Source organism: Scyliorhinus canicula, chromosome 2 (genome assembly GCF_902713615.1).
Source record: "Scyliorhinus canicula chromosome 2, sScyCan1.1, whole genome shotgun sequence".
NCBI lineage: Eukaryota > Metazoa > Chordata > Chondrichthyes > Carcharhiniformes > Scyliorhinidae > Scyliorhinus > Scyliorhinus canicula.
This window is the reverse complement of record NC_052147.1, coordinates 9,687,899-9,710,939: the sequence shown is the minus strand read 5'-3', so window position 1 is coordinate 9,710,939 and position 23,041 is coordinate 9,687,899. Positions and strand designations below refer to the sequence as shown.

At 52.5% G+C, this 23,041-nt stretch overlaps 1 protein-coding gene across 1 annotated transcript in view; it reads right to left on the bottom strand.

The window, feature by feature from the left end:
- Nucleotides 1–23,041, bottom strand: part of efcab11 (EF-hand calcium binding domain 11) — a 125,395-nt gene that overhangs the window by 90,814 nt on the left and 11,540 nt on the right. The window contains exons 3-5 of the mRNA XM_038773503.1: nt 11,831–11,879; nt 2,203–2,304; nt 708–798 (exon numbers count right to left, since the gene is read on the bottom strand). Coding sequence (XP_038629431.1) covers nt 708–798; nt 2,203–2,304; nt 11,831–11,879 — 242 coding nt within the window. The remainder of the gene's footprint in view (nt 1–707; nt 799–2,202; nt 2,305–11,830; nt 11,880–23,041) is intronic.

The window sequence follows — 23,041 nt, the reverse complement described above, 5'->3', positions numbered from 1 at the left end:
CCCCCCCCCCCCGCCCCCCCCCCCCCCCCCCCCCCCCCCCCCCCCCCCCCCCCCCCCCCCCCCCCCCCCCCCCCCCCCCCCCCCCGAGTCACCGAAGTTACTCTAGGCTGATTGACGAGGCGGCCAAGTGTTTATGCGAGATGGGCAGGCAAGGCCGAGTCGAGCCTCACTCAGATAGGCCTTCTTTTTTAACATTTAAAGTACCCAATTCATTTATTCCCAATTAAGGGGCAATTTAGCGTGGCCAATCCACCTTCCCTGCACATCTTTGGGTTGTGGGGGTGAAACCCACGCAGACACGGGGAGAATGTGCAAACTCCACACGGACAGTGACCCAGGGCCGGGATCGAACCTGGGACCTCGGCCCCGTGAGGCAGCTGTGCTAACCACTGCGCCACCGTGCTGCCCAATCACTCAGATAGGCCTTGATCTTATCGAATGGCGAAATAGGCCCCAAGAGCTCTCCACCCCCAGAGGATTTCCCCCACCTCACGTCTGGGGCCTGGTGTTGATGAATTGATAGAGGTCGAGGGTTATGACTCAGCGACATCAACATCCAATTGTGTAGCTACCGGAAGTGAATCTGATGGACCTTGATCTTTGCTTACCCATTCATTGGTTCATCTCCAAGGAGACAGACAGACAGACAGGTCCATCCCAAGCTGATAATGTGCATTATTTCATCGAGTCCAAATACAGGGACTTACCGGAAAGCTTCGAGCATGGTTTGCTCAGGCAGGTGGGGTGTAACATCTGCAAACGCCCTTTTAAAATCCTCTAACGTCAAAAAACCACGACCTGAGGGCGAGATTAAAAGAAAAATAGTCAGCAAACAAGTCTACATTGACATAAGAGAGTGGTTGAAAAAGCTTCAAAGCTACCGGCAAGTACAGCGCAAATGCTACCAGCATTTCACAGAGTGTGTTATCAGACAACATTTGATATCAAACTGCATAAGGAAATATTAAAAGACAGCTGACCAAAGGTTAGATCAAACTGGATGACAAAGGGCATAAACTCCAGCATAGATCAGATGGGCTGACTGGCTTGTTCCTGGGCTGTAATTTCAACCCATTTACCTGCCTCCCTGAAACCACGTTCGTGTGCAGGCCATGACTAATCGGAGCGCGAAGGGACCGTAAATTGTCTTGCACAACACAGAACAGCGCAAACAGCAGGAGGCCAATTCCCTTTTGAAGCTACGATTGGTTCTGGACCCACCCTACCCCATCCAAAAATCAGACCACGTCATCCAAATCCTTACCCCCCCGCGCTGCATAAAAATGTTTTTACTCATATCGCCTTTGGCTCTTTTAAAAAAAAAATTTAGATTACCCAATTATTTTTTCCAATTAAGTGTCAATTTAGCGTGGCCAATCCACCTACTCTGCACATTTTTGAGTTGTGGGGGCGAAACCCACGCAGACACGGGGAGAATGTGCAAACTCCACACGGACAGTGACCCAGAGCCGGGATCGAACCTGGGACCTCAGCGCCGTGAGGCAGCTGTGCTAACCACTAGGCCACCGTGCTGCCCTTGCCTTTGGCTCTTTTGCCCATCGTCTTCTATCTATGCCATTCTTCATAGAACATATAGTGTAGACCATTCGGCCCATCGAATCTGCACCGACCCACTTACGTCCTCAGTTCAACCCTATCCCCCTAACCCAATAATCCTTCCTAACCTTTTTTGGACACTAAGGGCAATTTAGCATGGCCAATCCACCTAACCTGCACGTCTTTGGACTGTGGGAGGAAACCGGAGCACCCGGAGGAAACTTACACACACACAGGGAGAACGTGCAGACTCTGCACAGACAGAGTGACCCAGCGGGGAATCGAACCTGGGACCCTGGCGCTGTGAAGCCACAGTGCTAACCGCTATGCTACCGTGCCGCCCCGGTTCAGCCATTGGAAACAATTTCTATTTGTTCAGTTTAAACCTGTCATCATTTTGACCCACACCATCAAATCTGCTCTGCTCAATGAAAGAAAAGGCATTCATTATAAAACCTGTCTCTTGCCGTTCCAACAACTGCCTCCAGACACAAGAGAGATGCAGTTTTGATCTCAGATAATTGGCAGCGTTGCACCAACAACCTTTTGCCCAGCGCCTGTTAAAATTGCTACTGTCGAGTACAGCAAACGTGCGACCGATCCCAACACAAATCCGCCACTGCGCGACTGGGTGGTTAAACCTACAGCGTGCGTCAAACGCCGAGAAGATGTGCCTTATCTCGTCGTAGCGGTCCTGGGCTGCCATCTTCCTGCTCATTAGGATTGTGAATTGTTCGAGGGACAGGCCTAGAAAAGGGAGAGTACATGATACATTACATTACACGCAAGTTTATTGTTTCATCCCCTCAGGACGGATATCATTTCCCCCCCCCCCCCCCCCACCCCCCCAACCCCACCCCACCCGCGAGCTCAAACCATTTGCTCAAATGGTGTTGGTGTATTAAATGGATCCCAATTCAGAAGTGTGAACTCCGAAACTAGATGCTAATTGTTTCCTCAATCATTCCTTTGTTTGCAGAATGCAGCATTACATGTGTGTGCCTTCTACCTACCAACCCAGGGTCCCGGCAGCCTTTCTTTACATGTGCTCAAGGTGCGAAGATATGAATTTGGCCCCTCGGGCCTGCTTTGCCGCTCAATAAGGTCACGGCTGATCCCATTGTGGCTTCAACTCCACATTCTGTCCACCCCCAATAACCTTTGACTCCCTTGTTGCCCCTTTCCTTAAAAACATTAATGGGAGGGAGGGCCATCTTTTTATCATTGTGCACATTTCCTTTTTGTCTTTTCTTGGTTTATACGACGTCCTGAGAATGGTTAGTTTCTGCATGATGGGGCAGAGTTAGAATGTTTAAATCCTCAATGGTTTGTGGTGGCTGGCAGGAGTTGGGGTGGGACTCGGCCTTTAGTGGGGCTGTTGGTATTGAGTGGTATTCCCGCCCTGATGGCATGATGTCCATCGACGGATAATGGCTGCCAATGAAGATGCTGTTCTGGCTGAAAGTCTCGGCTGAGGTACAGGTCGTCGAGGCCTAATTCCAAGAGCAGAGAGGTGTTTTTACAGAGGCGTTGAAGGCGCACAAGGGGTTTCTTGCATAAGAGAAAGGCACAGTGCCTGGTGAATTCCTGCTGCACGACCTGTCATCCAACGTGATGGGTGTCAGGAGGGGGTGGAGTGAGTGGGGAGGGGGGGGGGAGAGGGGGGAAACAGGAAAGGAGTGTTGCTGAGCCCAGTTCCCGAGGTGAAGCAGTGAAGAAGTTCCCAGCTCAGTTTCAGAATTGGGTGCCATGTTTCGGGAATCTCGATCCGGAGGCTGGGCAAATTAAATTTGATGGAGCACATCTAGTCCTGTCTTCCGGGGGCTGGGGTTGGGGTGTCCTTCCGACCACTGGTCCTGTGTTGTCCTGTTCCGGATGTCGGTCGTGAGGGATTGGGGGGGGGGGGGGGGGGGGGGGGGGGGGGGGTTGAATTGGTCGAGTTATCCCCCCGCCCCCCCCCCCCTGGCCAGAACCTGGGTTAGTGACTGCCTGGGATCTGGTAAGATGGCATGGTGGAAGTATTGGTGTCTTGTGCTTCGATCGTTGGAATCCTCGAGAGATCCTGAAGGGTTCTCAGTGATCCTGATCCTTGATTTTGTCTTTCTTTATGCGCCTGTAAAGAATCATAGAATCCCTACAGTTCAGAAGGAAGGCATTCAACCCATTGTGTCTGCATCGATCCACTCCGTCCTGTACCCGTAACCCAACTACCCAACTTGCACATCCCAGGACGCTAAGGGGCAATTTTCTGGACACTGAGGGGCAATTTTAGCATGGCCAATCTACCCAACAAGCACGTCTTTGGACTGTGGGAGGAAACGGGAGCACCGGAGGAAACCCATGCAGAGAAGGGGAGAACGTGCAGACTCCGCACAGGCACCCAAGGCCGGAATTGAACCCGGGTCCTTCGGCCCTGTGAGGCAGCAGTGCTAACCACTTTGCCATCCCTGGTTAGTAATGCTAACCACTGTGCCAAGGAGACCCTTACATTTCTGCATCTCGGTAATTCTCCTGGACTTCGCCCCCTGTTGATCATGTTGCCTGCTTGATGGCAGCACGGTGGCGCAGTGGGTTAGCCCTGTTGCCTCACGGCGCTGAGGTCCCAGGTTCGATCTCGGCTCTGGGTCACTGTGTGGAGTTTGCACATTATCCCGTGTTTGCGTGGGTCTCACTCCCACAACCCAAAGATGTGCAGGGTAGGTGGACTAGCCACGCTAAATTGCCCCTTAATTGGAAAAAAATGAATTGGGTACTCTAAATTTATTTTTTTTTTAAAAAGAGAAAAAATAATGTTGCCTGCTTGATGTTGTCAATTGCTTCCGTTTACAGGGAAGTGAATAATGTGGGCGTGACGGCCGTACTGTTGATTTTCATGGTTTAACAAGTTCATATCATGTTGGACCAAATGTGAATGTGGGATTTGTGCACAGTCTTTATTCCAAATGTATTCGGGCCTTATATTGTTTGACAATCCTTGTCGTGGAGGGAGGGGGGTTGTCTATTGTTTTCTCCTGGCCGCACCTACAAGGAAGGTGAGTGGAGCCGGAGCGAGGGAAGGGGTGGAGGGTTGGAGCCGGTAGGGTTAGTTTGCACTCCCTGTGATCAAGGAGGGTCCACCTCCAGTTACAGCTAACCAGTTTCAGGGTTTTTAAAAACCATTTGGATTCAGAAGAGTGTTTTTTTCCTCCTTAGGCCCAGGCAGACTGCATGTTATCCCGTGGGCACCCAAGGAACCTTGGGGAGTTGCTGCAGTGCATCTTGTAGATGGTACACACGGCTGCCACTGTTAGGTGGTGGAGGAGGGAGTGAATGTTTGTGGAAGGGGGAGCAATCAAGCGGACTACTTTGTCCTGGATGGTGTTGAGCTTCTCGAGTGTTGGAGCTGCAGTTACCCAGGCAAGTGGAGACTGTTCCATCACACTCCTGACTTGTGCCTTGTAGATGGCGGACAGGTTTGGGGAGTCAGGTGGTGAATTAACTGCCACAGGATTCCTATCCTTTGACCTGCTCTGGTAGTCACAGCTTGTGTGTGGCTAGTCCAGTTCAGTTTCTGATCAATGGTAACCCCCAGGATGTTGATTGTGGAGAATTCAGCAATGGCAATGCCATTAAATGTCAAGGAGCGATTGAGAGATCCTCTCTTTATGGGATGTGATGTGTTGGGTACTCTGGATCTGTGAAGACTGCGTTTACCCTAGCAGTAACATTGACAGGATACCAACACTTGTAGAAGTACAACTCTATTTTATTTAACGATGAACTGTTAAACATACTTGCACTGTGGGTCGACACTATGTTAGATGGATTGAAGATCTATGCCTAACCTGACCAGCCTATACTGCTAGCACATGGTCGACGTTTGTGCTACTGACTGCGAGCTCTGTCTCTCTCAGAGGCTATGTCCCGAATGAGCGGGAAAACTAGTGCCCTCTGGGTTTCTAGTGACCGTGCCCTGTCTGGTGATTGGCTGCTGTGTTGTGTGTGTTGATTGGTCTTGCAGTGTGTCAGTCAGTGTGTGTCTATGTACCATCATATACTTGTGTGTATATTATGACAGGATGGTCATTGCCTGGCATTTGTACGGCCTGAATGTTACTTTCCACATGTCAGCCCAAGTCTGGATATTGTCCAGGTCTTGCTGCATTTGGACATGAACTGCTTCAGTGTCTGAGGAGTGGGATGCGATTGGGGGGGGGGGGGGGGGGGGGGGGGTTGCGTCCTCGGCCCATGCTGGGGGGGGGGGGGTTGCATCCTCGGGCCATGCTGGTGGGGGGGGGGGGGGTTGCGTCCTCGGGCCATGCTGGGGGGGGGGGGGGGGTTGCGTCCTCGGGCCATGCTGGGGGGGGGGGGGGGTTGCGTCCTCGGGCCATGCTGGGGGGGGGGGGGGGGGGTTGCGTCCTCGGGCCATGCTGGGGGGGGGGTTGCGTCCTCGGGCCGTGCTGGGGGGGGGGGGGTTGCGTCCTCAGGCGTGCTGGGGGAGGGGGTTTGCGTCCTCGGGCCATGCTGGGGGGGGGGGGGGTTGCGTCCTCGGGCCATGATGGGGGGGGGGGGGGGGGTTGCGTCCTCGGGCCGTGCTGGGGGGGGGGGGTTGCGTCCTCAGGCCGTGCTGGGGGAGGGGGGGTTGCGTCCTCGGGCCGTGCTGGGGGCTGGGGTGGGGGGGGGGTTGCGTCCTCGGGCCATGCTGGGGGGGGGGGGGGTTGCGTCCTCGGGCCGTGCTGGGGGCTGGGGTGGGGGGGGGTTGTGTCCTCAGGCCGTGCTTGGGGGGGGGCAATTATATTACATTATATTGTATTATTGCAAATATATCCATTATATTTGCAATAATATAATATAATGTAATATAATTGCCCCTGCAATAAGATATATCTCAAAAATATTTCTGGGGGTTCACATCCCCACCCCCCGAACCCCCAGCTGGATTGGCTTGTTTCGCTCACCAGTCCCTGGCACATTGAAAAAAAAACTGCCGGTACGTCACATCAGATAGTTTGAGAAGCACTGGCTTAGACCATAAGACCTAGGAGCAGAAATAGGCCATTCAGCCCACCTGCTCTGCCTTTCAATGCGATCATTACTCATCTGATATGATAATCCTCAACTTCATTTCCCCACCTTATCCCCATAACCCTAGATTTCCTGGCTGATCAAAAATCTGTCTCTCTCAGCCTTGAACATGCTTTTTCATAAAATAAATTTAGAGTACCCAATTCATTTTTTCCAATTAAGGGGCAATTTAGCGTGGCCAACCCACCTACCCTGAACATCTTTGGGTTGTGGGGGCGAAACCCACGCAGACACGGGGAGAATGTGCAAACTCCACACGGACAGTGACCCAGAGCCGGAATCGAACCCGGGACCTCGGCGCCGTGAGGCAGCAGTGCTAAGCCACTGCGCCACCGTGCTGCTCTGGCTTTGGACATACTTAACAACCCAGCCTTTATAGCTCTCTGCGGTAAAGAATTCCACAGATTCACTACCCTCAAGGGAAGAAATTTCTCCTCATCTCGGTCTTGAATGGCCGACCACTTACTCCGAGATGATGCCCTCTGGTCCTCGACTCTCCCACAAATGGAAACATCCTCTCAGCATCGACCCTGTCAAGCCCCCTGAGAATCCGATATGTCTCAATAAGGTCGCCTCTCATTCTTCTAAACTCCAATGAGCACAGGCCCAACCTACTCAACCTCTCCTCAGACAAAATCCCTCCCTATCCAGGGTCAATCTAATGGATCATCCCTTGACTCTCCAATGCCAGTATATCTTTCCTGGGATAAGGGGACCAAAATTATTCACAGTATTCCAGGTGTAGTCTAACCCAGGGTCCTTCAAAGTGCGGGTAAGGGTCACGTTGTTCCTGCCACACAGACTTACGCAGCTTTGCAATGGATGGATTTTACATCTGGCACTTAGTATCGGGAATATCTTATCTCTGCGCTTCATTCCTGAGAAAGTATCACTTCCACCGGCATCGGCTTGGCAGATAACAAAGTGATTCTGGTTTTCACACTATTTCAAAACAAAATGCTGAAGTTGCACCTTTTCTCCCAAAAGCACGACGTTACCTTCCCCCAAGACAATGCTGGGGTACTGCCAGGCATGGCAGTTCCAGCAACGGATAGTAATACGGATACAAATGATACTACACCCCCCCCACTGCTATTTGTAATGCTAAGCAGTGGCTATATTTCAGGGTAATGGGCCAGAAACTTGTTCAAGTCACCAAATGTTCTACAACTGACTGCAGGTTTGTACAACTATTCTTCCACTAGGAACATGGGGGATGATGTAAAGGTAACGGCCGCGATTCTCCGCAACCACGATGAGTGGGAGAATAGCGGGAGGTCCGCTCCCGCACCTCCCGTTATTCTCCCACCACCCCCAAAATGGCATGTCCGGTTTTCCGACACGCCGCTCGGAGAAACGCGGTCCGTCGTTCTCTGACCCGGATGGGCCGAGCGGCTTGCCGTTCCCGACCTGTTCACGACAGCGGCAACCACACCTGGTCGCTGCCGCCGTGAACATGGCGTGCCAGGTAAGTCTGGGGCCTAGGATGGGCAGATCGGGGATCGAGCACCACGACCGTGCTCGGGAGGGAAATGGCCCGCGATCGGTGCCCACTGATCGCGGGCCGGCGTCTCAAGGGGACGCACTCTTTCCCCTCCGCCGCCCCGCAAGATCAAGCCGCCACGTCTTGCGGGGCGGCGGAGGGGAAAGACGGCAACCGCGCATGCGCGGGTTTGAGCTGCCCATCCCGCGCATGCGCGGCTAACATCATTAGGCTCCGCCGCGGCGTCATTCTTGGCGCGCCGGACCTTGAAGCCAGGGACAAGGCCCGGCCGCCGAGTTTCCCGGTACGGCCCGCCTATCCCCCCGGGTAGGGGAGAATAGGGGGCCGGGAGAGGCTTCCGACTCCGTCGTGAACCTCTCCGGGTTTCACGACGGCGTCGGGCCTTGCGGAGAATTCCGCCCAACAATCCTGGCGATATGCTCTCCGCCTAACCGAAGCTGCACATCCCCGGACATTAGGCAAGGCGGAAGGAGCGCACAACGTTTTGTAAAATAGTCATCCTGGGGGAGGGCAAGATGGAAACGGAACAACACTGAGTCTTGAGAAGAGCTTTGGGGAATGGAACCAAAGGAGAGTGTGAACAGCTGACTGGTCAGAGGCAGTCCAGGCATCTTTCAGACTCGGAAAAATTTATTTTGAACCGACTGGAGAAATTGACTGAAGTTAGCAACCAACGGGACCCTTGTTACTGTACATCAGGCAATAAAGCACAATACAGCTTTCAGGAGAATCCAAATACCTGGAAACGGTAACTCGAACAAAAGGCTGGAATGTGGGAGGCTGGAGTTGAACTATTGATGGTGACATGGATGTTTGTGGATTGGATAAGATCGGACTATTCCCATGTGCCACTGTAAATTTCCCATGGTGGGGGTGGGGGGTGTGGTGAATCACAATCCTAGTAATTCACACTGTGTTATATTGGATGTGTTGTGTCTCTGTAAGCTCGGTATACGAGCAGTTGCGCGGCTCTGCCCATAGGGGGAGATCAGGAGTTTGTACTGGGCTCCACCCTTGGTTCCGCCCATGGCTCCTCCCACTAACTGGAAGTATAAAGATCTGCAGTTGTGAGCCTGCTGCCAGTTCATCTCGTCGCAGGCAGGCCATAATTCGGGCGTCGGACCAGCCGGAGTTGAAGACCGGTGCGGGGGCAGATGTTTTAGCCTTCGCCTCACTGATTGCTCAGAGGCAGGTCTTGTTGGGGTGCAGGTCAGCTTCACCCTGTGCCTCTGTGTGGCGGGGGACCTGCTGGAGCTTTTAGCCCTGGAGAACGTGAAAATTGCTCGGGGGGGGGGGGGGGGGGGGGGTTAACGTGTTGGGTGGGTTTGTTACTGTTGTAAAAATGTAAAAAATACTTCAAAACTAAATTTCCCATGCTTTATTGTGGTTTTAGTAACGATTACCGTCCCTGCGATGTGATCGGTTCGGCTGTGACTCGGCCACACCCAAGAACCTCACAATTTGTTCTTTTCCCACTTTAATGCCTCATCCCACACAATTTGGTTTGTGTCTTTCAGTTGCGTTCCAATAACCTCTGTTGTTAACTAGTGCGACCCCATCACCTAGCACCCCGGTAGCCTGATGGTATTCATGAAAAATAAAGGATATCGACAGCCTAACCAATGAAATGAAATGAAAATCGCTTATTGTCACGAGTAGGCTTCAATGAAGTTACTGTGAAAAGCCCCTAGTCGCCACATTCCGGCGCCTGTTCGGGGAGGCTGGTACGGCAATTCAACCGTGCTGCTGGCCTGCCTTGGTCTGCTTTCAAAGCCAGCTATTTAGCTTAGTGATTATTACAATTATGCCATGATTGATACTGCAGCTGACAAAACCCGAGACTATTTCTACAGAGAATCTACAAATAGAGCGCCAGTATTGGGTACCCAGTGACATTCACAAGGCAGTTCCATTAAAAAAAAAATTTAGAGTACCCAATTATCATTTCCAATTAAGGGGCAATTTAGCGTGGCCAATCCACCTATCCTGCACATCTTTGGGTTGTGGGAGCGAAACCCACACAGACACGGGGAGAATGTGCAAAATCCACACGGACAGTGACCCAGAGCCGGGATCGAACCTGGGACCTCGGCGCCGTGAGGCAACATTGCTAACCACTGCGCCACCGTGCTGCCCAGCAGATCCATTTTAAGCACGTGGCTACATTCTCACATCCTTTACACCTGTTATCACTTGATTCAATGGCGGCCCCTGACCGCACACGGTTACAAACCCAACAGTTGACACGTTGCAACACCTGGCAACGAGGAAAGCCAACAGTCTGGTTAAAGAACCGGTTAGTAGTGACAGATCGATTCAACACAGGAATGCCTGGGAAGAAGGATCACAAAAATGGTTTGTAGCGTTCAAATGTATTTAAAAAGAACTCGTGGAATGCACGATTATTCCCCCCAAAAATAGCCTGGTTTAATTTCGCAAGTAATTGAGAGATATCGGAAATGTCGTAGGTGGGCTTCCAGCCGGTGGTGGGGAATCCCAACGGATTGTGAACGATTCCTCCCCAAGTGCTGCATCCGGTTTACAAACCCAACAGAAATTAAGAAAATGTTTTTTTAAAATAAATTTAAGAGTACCCAATTATTTCCTTCCAATTAAGGGACAATTTCGCCTGGCCAATCCACCTACCCAGCACAACTCCCGACTGTATACCACTGTGCCGCCAACTCTGCTGCGTCTGTCCTGCCGGTGAAGTAGGATCCAGGAATGGTGATAGTGCTGTCTGGGACATTGTCTATAAAGGTATGGATTCTGCGGGTATGACTACATCAGGCTGTTGCTTTTTTTTTCTTTCGAGTAAATTTAGAGTACCCAATTATTATAATTTTTTGAATTAAGGGGCAATTTAGCGCAGCCAATCCACCTAACCAGCACATCTTTGGGTTGTGGGTTGAGACCCACGCAGACACGTGGAGAATGTGCAAACTCCACATGGACAGTGAGCCAGGACCGGGATTCGAACCCGGGTCCTCAGTGCCGTAGTCCCAGTGCTAACCACTGCGCCACGTGCTACCCCTGTCAGGCTGTTGCTTGACTAGTCTTGTGAGACAACTCTCCCAACTTTGGCACAAGCCCCCAGATGTTAGTGCGGAGGACACTGCAGGGCTGACCAGGCTGGATGTGCCGTGGTAGTTTCCGGGGAGAGGGGGGTTCTGTCCGGTTTTATTCCTTTGCAGCGGTTGAATATAACAGAGTGGCTGGCTGCGCCATTTAAGAGTCAATCACATTTGACAGAGTCTGGAGTCGCATGTAGGCCAGACCAGGGGTGGGGGTTGGCAGTTTTCCTTTGCCAAAAGACTGCGTCACCGCCTCCCCCATTTATCTTTAATGGCCATCGCTGTCCTCAGCTGCAGCTTGACTTACTGGTAGCTCTAGTCAGAGTCAGAAGGTTGTGGATTCAAACCAACACTCCAGTACGGTGCTGAATGAGTGCCGCACTGTCGGAGGTGCCATCCTATCTTTAAGTTGAATTGAGGCAAGGACTCACCTCCCTGTGAGAGAGAGTGCCATCTCTCAGATAAGACATTTCACTGCAATCTGCTTGCCTTCTAATTGGACATAAATATCATCATATTATGGAACTATCAGGATGGCAGTAGACTAACTCGATAGATTTTGCTCTTTTCATGCCCACTGATGCCTATTGCAGTAATTTTCCTTCAGGCAGTGTGTTAGGAGGTACAGTACCTGGTAAATCATTTTCCAGCACGGCAGCCATCATCACATCTGTCTCCATCTGTAACAGATTTTAAAAATAGCTTGGTTTTACAGAGGTGGTACAAGATGTATTAATTCTCAAATTACCATTCTATTGGCACAGTAGACGTAAGTCAGGAGTGTAATGGAATACTCTGCACTTGCCTGGATGAGTGCAGCTGCAACAACATTCAGGAAACTCAACACCGTCCAGGACAAAGCAGCCTGATTGATCGGCACCCTATTCAACATTCAAACCCTCTGGGGGCAACACGGTGGTGCAGTACTTAGCACTGCTGCCTCACAGTGCTCAGGACCCGGGTCCGATCCTGGCTCACTGTCCGTGTGGAGTTTGTATATTCTCCCCGTGTCTCGTGGGTCTCACCCCCACAAACTAAACATGTGCAGGGGAGGTGGATTGGCCACGCTAAATTGCCCCTTAATTGGAAAAAATGAATTGGATACTCTTAAATTTAAAAATGAACATTTGAACTCACCACCACTGACGCGCAGTGGTCGCCGTGTGTACCATCTACAAGCTGCACCGCAACAACCAAGACTTTATCAACACCACCTTCCAAACCAACAGCCTGCCACCTAGCACAAGGGCAGCAGATACACAATAATAATAATCAGGTTTGATTCCCGGCTTGGGTCACTGTCTGTGCGGAGTCTACACGTTCTCCCCGTGCCTGTGTGGGTTTTCTCCGTGTGCTCCGGTTTCCTCCCACAAGTCCTGAAAGACGTGCTGTTACGTGAATTGGACATTCTGAATTCTCCCTTAGTTTACTTGAACAGGCGCCAGAAAGTGGCAACTAGGGGCTTTTCACAGTAACTTCATTGCAGTGTTAATGTAAGCCTACTTGTGACACTAATAAAGATCATAAATCACTGTCTGTTCTCTTCCAGGAACAGCCGCCAGGAATATGTTCTGCACATAGAACATAGAACAGTACAGCACAGAACAGGCCCTTCGGCCCTTGATGTTGTGCCGAGCAATGATCACCCTACAAGCCAACGTATCCATCCTATTCCAGTAACCCCCATTAACCTTATTTTTTATGACACTAAGGGCAATTTAGCATGGCCAATCCACCTAACCCGCACATCTTTGGACTGTGGGAGGAAACCGGAGCACCCGGAGGAAACCCACGCACACACGGGGGAGGACGTGCAGACTCCGCAGAGACAGTGACCCAGCCGGAAATAGAACCTGGGACCCTGGAGCTGTGAAGCATTTATGCTAACCACCATGCTACCGTGCTGCCCCAAATGGGAGCCTCTTTTACACCGAATTGGAATTCTCTTTCCAAACTGACACTCCCCCCCCCCCTCCCCTCCCCCACCTTTGCTTTTTAAAAAAAAACCTCTCCCCCTCCCAGCTCTTCTTAAAATTTCTACCTCTTTCATTCACCTGTCCCTATATCTCCTTATCTGGGTCAGCGCTGAATTACACCTGTACTGATATGTATAATCTGAGGAGAGTAAAGGGTTAACACGATTATGTTCATGTATCTCAACACTAGATGGCATCACTGAGTAGTCTCATAAAAGACTGCGTCTCTAAGCCATCTGGGAGAAGCTTTTGGAGAAGGATAGTGGGAGTTTGAGAGAGTGTTAGTTGTATTAGAGAGAGACAATAGATTACTGTAACATAGATTTAATATTGTTGTTTTGTTAGCTATTTCTTAGTAGAGTGTGCAAACCATTTAAAGTAGTGTAAAATAAACCAGCTTTGTTTTATATACATAGCTTAATGTTCTTTGTAAACACTGCGACTTTTAGCTATTGTGGCGAACTATGCAAAGATCATAGAATTTACAGTGCAGAAGGAGGCCATTCGGCCCATCGTGTCTGCACCGGCTCTTGGAAAGAGCACCCTACCCAAGTTCAACACCTCCACCCTATCCCCATAACCCAGTAACCCCACCCAACACGAAGGGCAATTTATCATGGCCAATCCACCTAACCTGCACATCTTTGGACTGTGGGAGGAAACCGGAGCACCCGGAGGAAACCCACGCACACACGGGGAGGATGTGCAGACTCCGCACAGACAGTGACCCAAGCCGGGAATCGAACCTGGGATCCTGGAGCTGTGAAGCCATTGTGCTATCCACAATGCTACCGTGCTGCCCTTGAACATCACAACACCCCCGTGAGGGGGCATTTTGGGATGTTTTACTACAGTAAAAAGGTGCTATACAAGTGCAAGTTGTTGTTGTTCCTCGTGATCATTTCCAATGAAAAGTATGTGCTATTAACTGTTTTTCTCTTCCCAGAGGCTACGTGTGCTGCTGAGTGCACTGAAGGATTTGTCTTTGCGCTGCGATTATTTCTCGCTGCCAGCCCTGTGACTGTGCTCTTGTTCGAGAGAACACCAGTGCCTCCAGGGTAACGGGCAGACTCTGCCTTTCCAGTTCTGATGGAAGGCTATCGACCCGAAACATTAACTCTGTTTGATGCTGCCAGACCTGCTAATGATTTGCAGCATTTTCTGTTTTTATTCCGGATTCTGCCCGTGACCCAGCAGGGTGGGTGCACCCACACCACACGTGTTCCTCACTGCCCGTGACCCAGCGGGGTGGGTGCACCCACACCACATGTTCCTCACTGCCCGTGACCCAGCAGGGTGGGTGCACCCACACCACACGTGTTCCTCACTGCCCGTGACCCAGCAGGGTGGGTGCACCCACACCACACGTGTTCCTCACTGCCCGTGACCCAGCAGGGTGGGTGCACCCACACCACACGTGTTCCTCACTGCCCGTGACCCAGCAGGGTGGGTGCACCCACACCACACGTGTTCCTCACTGCCCGTGACCCAGCAGGGTGGGTGCACCCACAGCACACGTGTTCCTCACTGCCCGTGACCCAGCAGGGTGGGTGCACCCACACCACACGTGTTCCTCACTGCCCGTGACCCAGCAGGGTGGGTGCACCCACACCACACGTGTTCCTCACTGCCCGTGACCCAGCAGGGTGGGTGCACCCACACCACACGGGTTCCTCACTGCCCGTGACCCAGCGGGGTGGGTGCACCCACACCACACGGGTTCCTCACTGCCCGTGACCCAGCAGGGTGGGTGCACCCACACCACACGGGTTCCTCACTGCCCGTGACCCAGCAGGGTGGGTGCACCCACACCACACGTGTTCCTCACTGCCCGTGACCCAGCGGGGTGGGTGCACCCACACCACATGTTCCTCACTGCCCGTGACCCAGCAGGGTGGGTGCACCCACACCACACGTGTTCCTCACTGCCCGTGACCCAGCAGGGTGGGTGCACCCACACCACACGTGTTCCTCACTGCCCGTGACCCAGCAGGGTGGGTGCACCCACACCACACGTGTTCCTCACTGCCCGTGACCCAGCAGGGTGGGTGCACCCACACCACACGTGTTCCTCACTGCCCGTGACCCAGCAGGGTGGGTGCACCCACACCACACGTGTTCCTCACTGCCCGTGACCCAGCAGGGTGGGTGCACCCACACCACACGTGTTCCTCACTGCCCGTGACCCAGCAGGGTGGGTGCACCCACACCACACGTGTTCCTCACTGCCCGTGACCCAGCAGGGTGGGTGCACCCACACCACACGGGTTCCTCACTGCCCGTGACCCAGCAGGGTGGGTGCACCCACACCACACGGGTTCCTCACTGCCCGTGACCCAGCAGGGTGGGTGCACCCACACCACACGTGTTCCTCACTGCCCGTGACCCAGCAGGGTGGGTGCACCCACACCACATGCAGCAGTTCAAGGGCAATTAATTCTGCCAAGCCAGCGATACCCACACGTATGAGTGAATGAATAAAGCAAACTCTCCTCGGCCTCTCGGACAAAGCCCTGTTGCCCGTAACCCATGTTGCACCAAATCCCTTTCGCTGAACCCCTCCGTGCTCGCTGTCCTGCACCGGCTCCCAATATGGCGACAGCTCTGGTTTTAAATTCTCAGCAATGCTTCAAATGCCTCCATGGCCTCACTCTTTGCTCGGCCTGCACCTAACTACAGCCCCACAGCCGCTTTGGGGTCTCTGTGCCCCTCCAATCCCAGTCTCCTGATTTTAATTGTTTCACCGCTGGTGCCTGTGCCTTTAGCTGCCGAGTTCCCAACTTCTGAAAACCTTTCTCTAAAATTTTTTTTAGAGTACCCAATTCATTTTTTCCAATTAAGTGGCAATCTTTTAGCGTACCCAATCTACCTACCCTGCACATCTTTGGGTTGTGGGGGCGAAACCCACGCAGACACGGGGAGAATGTGCAAATCTACATAGACAGTGACCCAGAGCCAGGATCGAACCTAGGACCTCGCCCCTGAGAGGCAGCAGGGCTAACCCACTGAGCCACCGTGCTGCCCTAACTTCTGAAAACCTGACGTCCTGACCAAGCTGGGCACTTGCCCTAACAATAATCTTTATTGTCACAAGTCGCCTTACATTAAGACTTCAATGAAGTCAGGGTGAAAATCCCCTAGTCACCACACTATGGTGCCTGTTCGGGTACACGGAGGGAGAATTCAGAATGTCCAATTCACCCAACAGCACATCTTTCAGGACTTGTGGAAGGAAACCGGAGCACCCGGAGGAAACCCACGCAGACACAGGGAGAACGTGCAGACTCCGCACAGACAGTGACCCAAGCCGGGAATCTAAACCCTGGAGCTGTGAAGCAACAGTGCGACCCTAACTCAGTGTCAACATGGGTCTGATAACACTCCAGTGAAGTACCTTGGGTTATTTTACTAGGTTTGCTTGTGGTGGGACTGATACAGGAGAGGGGGGACCAGGCAGCAGAGTACAGCTCAGTCCCAGTTCGATTTCCTGCAATAAATGCGAAGTATGGCTTCCTCTGCAGTGCCCAATTTCAAATCTGATCGAAGCACAAGGCTGCCATCTGCTGTTCAAAAGGGTAGCTACTGTGACCCCACTATTTAATAAGGGAGAAAACAAAGAATGACAGATTAGTCAGCCTGACATCAGTAGTTGGGAAACGGTAGAGTCTATTACAAAAGATTTGATAGGAGAGCGCTTGGAAAACAGAGGCAGGATCGCACAGAGTCTCCATGGATTTACGAAAGGGAAATCCAGCTCGACAAATCTACTGGAATTCTTTGTGGGCGTAACTAATAGAGTTACTTTCAGAAGGCTTTCAAAAAGGGTCCACAGAAGAGATTAGTGTGCAAAGTTAAAGCGCATGGGATTGGAAGAAGTGTATTGAGATGGATGGAAAACCGATTGGCAGACAGGAAACAAAATGTCAGAATAAGTGGGTCTTTTTCCAAGGGGCAGGCAGTGACCAGTGGGATACCGGGGGGGGATCAGTGTTAGGACACCAGCTGTTCACAATTTATGTTAAAGATTTAGACGAGGGAACTAAATGGAATATCTCCAAATTTGCCGATGACACAAAGTTGGATAGGAGGGTGAGCTGTGAGGAGGATCGAGAGATGCTGCAGTATGATTTGGACAAGTTCAGTGAGCGGACAAATGAATGACAGATAATGTGGAAAATGGGAGGTGATCCACCTTTGGTAGAAAAAACAGGAAGGCAGATTATCTGAATGGCTATAGATTGAGGGAGGAGAATGTGCAACGAGACCCGAGTGTTTTGTATTCCGGTCGTTGCAGATCACCATGCAGATGCAGCAGGCGGTAAAGGCAGCAAATTATATGTTGGCCTGCATAGCGAGAGGATTGGAGTACAGGAGTAGGGATGTCTTGTTGCAATTACACAGGGTGTTGGTGAGACCACACCTGGAATATTGTGCAGTTTTGGTCTCCTTATCTGAGGAAGGATGTTCTTGTTATAGAGGAAGTACAGCAAAGGTTTACCAGACTAATTCCTGTAATGGTGGGACTGCTGTACCAGGAGAGATCGAGTGGGTTAGGATTATATTTCCTGGAGTTGGGGGGGGGGGGGGGGGGGGGGGGGGGTAGCACTGTGGTTAGCACTGCTGCCTTACGGCGCTGAGGACCCGGGTTAGATCCCTGCCCCGGGGTCACTGTCCGTGCGGAGTTTGCAATTGTTATGGGCCAGGGTTTGGAAAACTCCAAAGTATATTACGGAGTTCACCTGACCTCTAACAGTTTTTTTTCATTTTGGTTACGATGTTTATTCGACAGAGTTCTTAGACGCTTTTAAGTCGAGAAACAAGCTTTATTCTACAAATTCAGTTAACATTTATATAAACACACAAAATAAGCATTTTCATCAACTACAAACACAAATACCCCACACAGCTACAGTAATCTATGTATAACCCTTAATGAATTCCCCCTTTGGACTTCCGGTTGCGGCTATGCGGAGCTAAGCCACACGTTCGGCAGCTCCCGCTAAAAACGGACTTTGGGGCTCTTTTCAGGGCCCCCAACGGAACTTCTTCGACGAATCCCGACGTGGGAAGGGGTCTGGAGTAGATCCCTAGGGTCCTATGGTCCAGACCAGGAATGGGGTGAGCAGTAAAGCAGTGGAAGCGCTCCTGGAAAAGCAGGGGAAGAGAGACAAAATGGCGGCCGGCAGAGCCCTCGAGAAGCTGAGGCAGTGGGCGCAGGAGCAGCAGGAGACTCTGCTGCGCTGCTTCCAGGAGCTTAAGGTGGAGCTGCTGGAGTCGCTGAAGGTTACCACCAGAGAGCTGATGGAGACCCAGACAGCCCAGGGGCTGTCACCGGGAGTTGCAGCAGCAGGCCTCCGAAAGGGAGGATGAGGCCGTGGCCGTCGCGGGGAAGGTGGAGATGCACGAGGCGCTCCATAAAAAGTAGCAGGAACGGTTCGAGGAGCTGGACAACCGGTCGAGGCGGAAGAATTTGCGGATCCTGGGCCTCAATGAGGGGTCGGACCTGGCGGCCTATGTGGTCATTATGCGGAACTCGTTGATGGGAGCTGGGTCCTTCCAGGGGCCCCTGGAGTTGGAGGGGGCCCACAGAATTCTGGCTAGGATGCCCAAGCCGAACGAGCCGCCACGGGCGGTGTTGGTGCGGTTTCACCAGTTCGTTGATCGTGAGTGCGTACTCCGGTGGGCCAAGGAGCGGAGCAGCAAGTGGGAGAACACGGAGGTGCGGATCTTCCAGGACTGGAGTGCGGAGATGGCTAAGAGGAGGGCCGGGTTCAACCGGACGAAGGCGGTGGTCCATAGACGGAGCGTGAAGTTTGGCATGTTGCAGCTAGCGCGTCTGTGGGTCACCTACAAGGACCGGCACCATTGTTTTGAATCCCCGGAGGAGGCGTGGGCCTTTGTGCAGGCCGAGAAACTGGTCAAAGATGGGGGTTTTTGTATGATAATGTAATTGTGTTTAATTTTTGCTCTGGAGGGGGGGGGTTCTCTGTTTAATGCAAGATGTGTGTTGGCTTTAGGGTGGGTGGGGCGATGTCGTTATGTCTTTTTGTATGGGTCTGGTGGACGGGTTCGGGCAGGGAGGTAAACTGGGAGTGCGGGGAGCTGGTGGGGGGGACTGGCAATGGGAGTTGCCCTAGAGGAGGCGGGGTTGGGCAGGGCGAAAGCGCGGGCTTTTCTCTGGTTTCCCGTGCTGTGGGATGATGGGGGCGGGGTCGGGGCTGAGAAGCGCGGGCCTTTGCTGGTTGTTATTTTCCCGGGCAAGAGCGGGGGGGGGGGGGGGGAGGGCCTGCTGATGGGCCACGAAGGAGTAGGAGTAGTCCCACGTGGGGAGGAGTCGGAGGTATGGCGGGAGTCGCCGGGGTCAGCAGACGTTAGCTGGCTCACGGGAGTGCTATGGAGGGAGGGGCACGGCTAGGAGGGGTTCTAGCCTTGGGGGGGGGGGGGCTGCTGAAATGACCAGGAAGGAGCTGGAGTATGCAGGGGGTGCTGGGGGGGGGGTTCCTGGGATCATGGAGATATTGGAGGAATTGTGTGCCGGGGGTCATTCACGAGGACCAGACGGGGTTTGTGAAGGGAAGGCAGTTGAATACAAATGTACGAAGGCTCCTCAACGTTATTATGATGCCGGCTGTGGAAGGGGAGGCGGAGATAGTGGTGGCATTAGATGCGGAGAAGGCCTTTGATAGGGTTGAGGGGGTATCTGTGGGAGGTGTTGGAAAGGTTTGGGTTTGGGGAGGGGTTTGTCCGTTGGGTGAGGTTGCTCTATGCAGCCCCGATGGCGAGTGTAGCCACGAATAGGAGGAGGTCGGAGTACTTTTGGCTGTACCGGGGGACGAGACAGGGGTGTCCCCTGTCCCCCTTGCTCTTTGCGTTGGCAATTGAGCCCCTGGCCATGGCGTTGAGGGAGTCAGGGAACTGGAGGGGCCTGGTGCGGGGTGGGGAGGAGCATCGAGTGTCGCTTTATGCGGACGACCTGTTGCTGTATGTGGCGGACCCGGTGGGGGGGATGCCGGAGGTGATGAGGATTCTCAGCGAATTTGGGTGCTTCTCTGGGTATAAGCTGAACCTGGGCAAGAGCGAGTTGTTCGTGGTGCATCCGGGGGATCAGGAGGAGGGGATTGGTAGGCTCCCACTGAAACAGGCAGGGAAGAGCTTCAGGTACCTAGGAGTCCAGGTGGCTAGGAGCTGGGGGGCCCTGCACAAGCTCAACCTCACAAGGTTGGTGGAGCAGATGGAGGAGGAGTTCAAAAGGTGGGATATGTTACCGCTGTCACTGGCGGGGAGGGTGCAGTCCGTTAAGATGATGGTGCTCCCGAGGTTTTTGTTCCTGTTCCAGTGCCTTCCAATCCTTATCCCGAAGGCCTTTTTTAGGAGAGTTAACAGGAGTATTACGGGATTTGTGTGGGCGCATGGGACTCCGAGGGTGAGATGGGTGTTTATGGAGCGGGGCAGGGATGGGGGGGGGCTGGCGCTGCCCAACCTCTGTGGGTACTATTGGGCTGCCAACGCAGCGATGGTGCGTAAGTGGGTAATGGACAGGGAAGGGGCAGCATGGAAGAGGATGGAGATGGCGTCCTGTGTGGGCACGAGCCTGGAGGCGCTGGTAACAGCGCCGTTGCCGCTCCCTCCAACGAGGTATACCACGAGCCCGGTGGTGGCGGCTACCCTCAAAATTTGGGGGCAATGGAGACGGCATAGGGGAGAAGTGGGGGGCTTGATGGAGGCCCCGATACGGGGGAACCATCGGTTTGTTCCAGGGAGCATTGATGGCGGATTTCTGGGCTGGCACAGGGTAGGGGTTAGGAGGTTGAGGGACCTGTTTGTGGAAGGGAGGTTCGCGAGCTTGGGGGAGTTGGAGGGGAAGTTTGGGCTCCCCCCGGGGAACATGTTTCGGTACATGCAGGTGAGGGTGTATGCCAGGCAGCAGGTGGAGGGGTTCCCCTTGTTGCCCCCACGTGGGGTACGGGACAGGGTGCTCTCGGGGGTGTGGGTCGGAGGAGGGAGGATTTTGGACATATACCGGGTAATGCAGGAGGTAGACGAGGCCTCGGTGGAGGAACTGAAGGGTAAATCGGAAGAGGAGCTGGGTGAGGAGATTGAGGAGGGGGACGTGGGCGGATGCCCTGGAGAGAGTGAATTCCTCCTCTTCCTGTGCGAGGCTTAGCCTCATACAGTTCAAGGTGCTGCATAGGGCCCACATGACTGGGACGAGGATGAGTAGGTTTTTCGGGGGCGAAGACAGGTGTACTAGGTGCTTGGGGAGCCCAGCGAACCACACCCATATGTTTTGGGCGTGCCCAGCGCTGGGGGAGTTTTGGAAGGGGGTAGCAAAGACGGTGTCAAGGGTGGTGGGATTCAAGGTCAAGCCAGGCTGGGGACTCGCAATATTTGGGGTTGCAGAGGAGCCGGGAGTGCAGGAGGCGAATGAGGCCGGTGTCCTGACCTTTGCGTCCCTAGTAGCCCGGCGGAGGATTCTTCTTCAATGGAAGGATGAGAGGCCCCCAAGCGTGGGGGCCTGGATCAATGATATGGCGGGGTTCATTAAATTGGAGAAGGTGCAATTTGCCCTGAGGGGATCAGTACAGGGGTTCTTTAGGCGGTGGCAGCCTTTCCTGGACTTCCTGGCAGAACGGTAGGGACATAGGCCGGCAGCAGCAGCAACCCGGGTTGGGGGGGGGGGGGGGGGGGTTTGGTTCGGTGGGAGGGAGAATTGTGTGACAGGGGTTTGTTATCTCTTTCCTTTTTCTTGTTTGCTTTTTTGTTTGTTTTTGTAGTTGCTTTTGTAGTGGTTGTTGTTCTTGGGTTTTTACCATGGTTGTTTTGTTAATATTGTTTTGTTGTTTATATTTTGTGAAAATCTTAATAAAAATTATTTTTTTTTAAATTAAAAAATGAATTTCCCCATTAACTGTTCCAATTCAATAACAACATCCAAGTAAAACCAGAAACCCCTTTTCAAAGGTATGGCCCAGCACACGGCACTCTTACTGGTATAAGAAGTGTTAGTGATACTCTGTTCCCCTTCTCAAACAGCAGGTTTGAATTCCTTGCAGAAAGCAATTATCTCTCACCAAGCACTATGGAACCAACTTTTAAAATGATGATAGAGAGACACTTCAACCTGTGCAGTTCAAAACCAGTCCAAAACTTAAAGTGAACCTCCAGAGCCACAAACCAGCTCCAAAACGGAAGTAAAAACTCAAGAGCCACAGCCCAGCTCCACCCACACAATGACATCACTGAAGCCATGTGATAAGACAAAAATATTTCTTAAAGGAACACTCCCATGACACAATTCTCCCCGTGTTTGCGTGTGTCTCACCCCCACAACCCGAAAGGATGTGCAGGGTAATTGAATTGGCCACGCTAAATTGCCAAAATTCTGCTGCCTCCTCGCACCAACTCCTAGTCATTGTAACAATCGCTATTGTCACAAGTAGGTTTACATCAACACTGCAATGCAGTTACTGTGAAAAGCCTCTAGTCGCCACATTCCGACGCCTGTCCGGGTACACAGAGGGAGAATTCAACGTCCAACCCACCCAACCTTGCGGCTCCCAATCCAGTAACGCCTCCATTTTAATATTCACATCCTGGGGATCACATGATGCGGGTGGGGGAATAGCAGCTTCTCCACAGGCTCTTGCGCTGCTCATTTTCCAATCCTTCTTTTATCCTGTTTACACGGCACATACTTCCGTAATCCGGGAGTCAATACGACATTGCATGTCCCTAGATTTTTGTTGAGTGTTGGAGAAGAAATGCTAAGAAAGTTGCTGATGAAAGGGAGCAGTCGGATGCAACGGGGTGGAACTGTCTTCACAATGGTAATTTGATCCTCAAGCGAGTTTTCCACCCGGTACTTT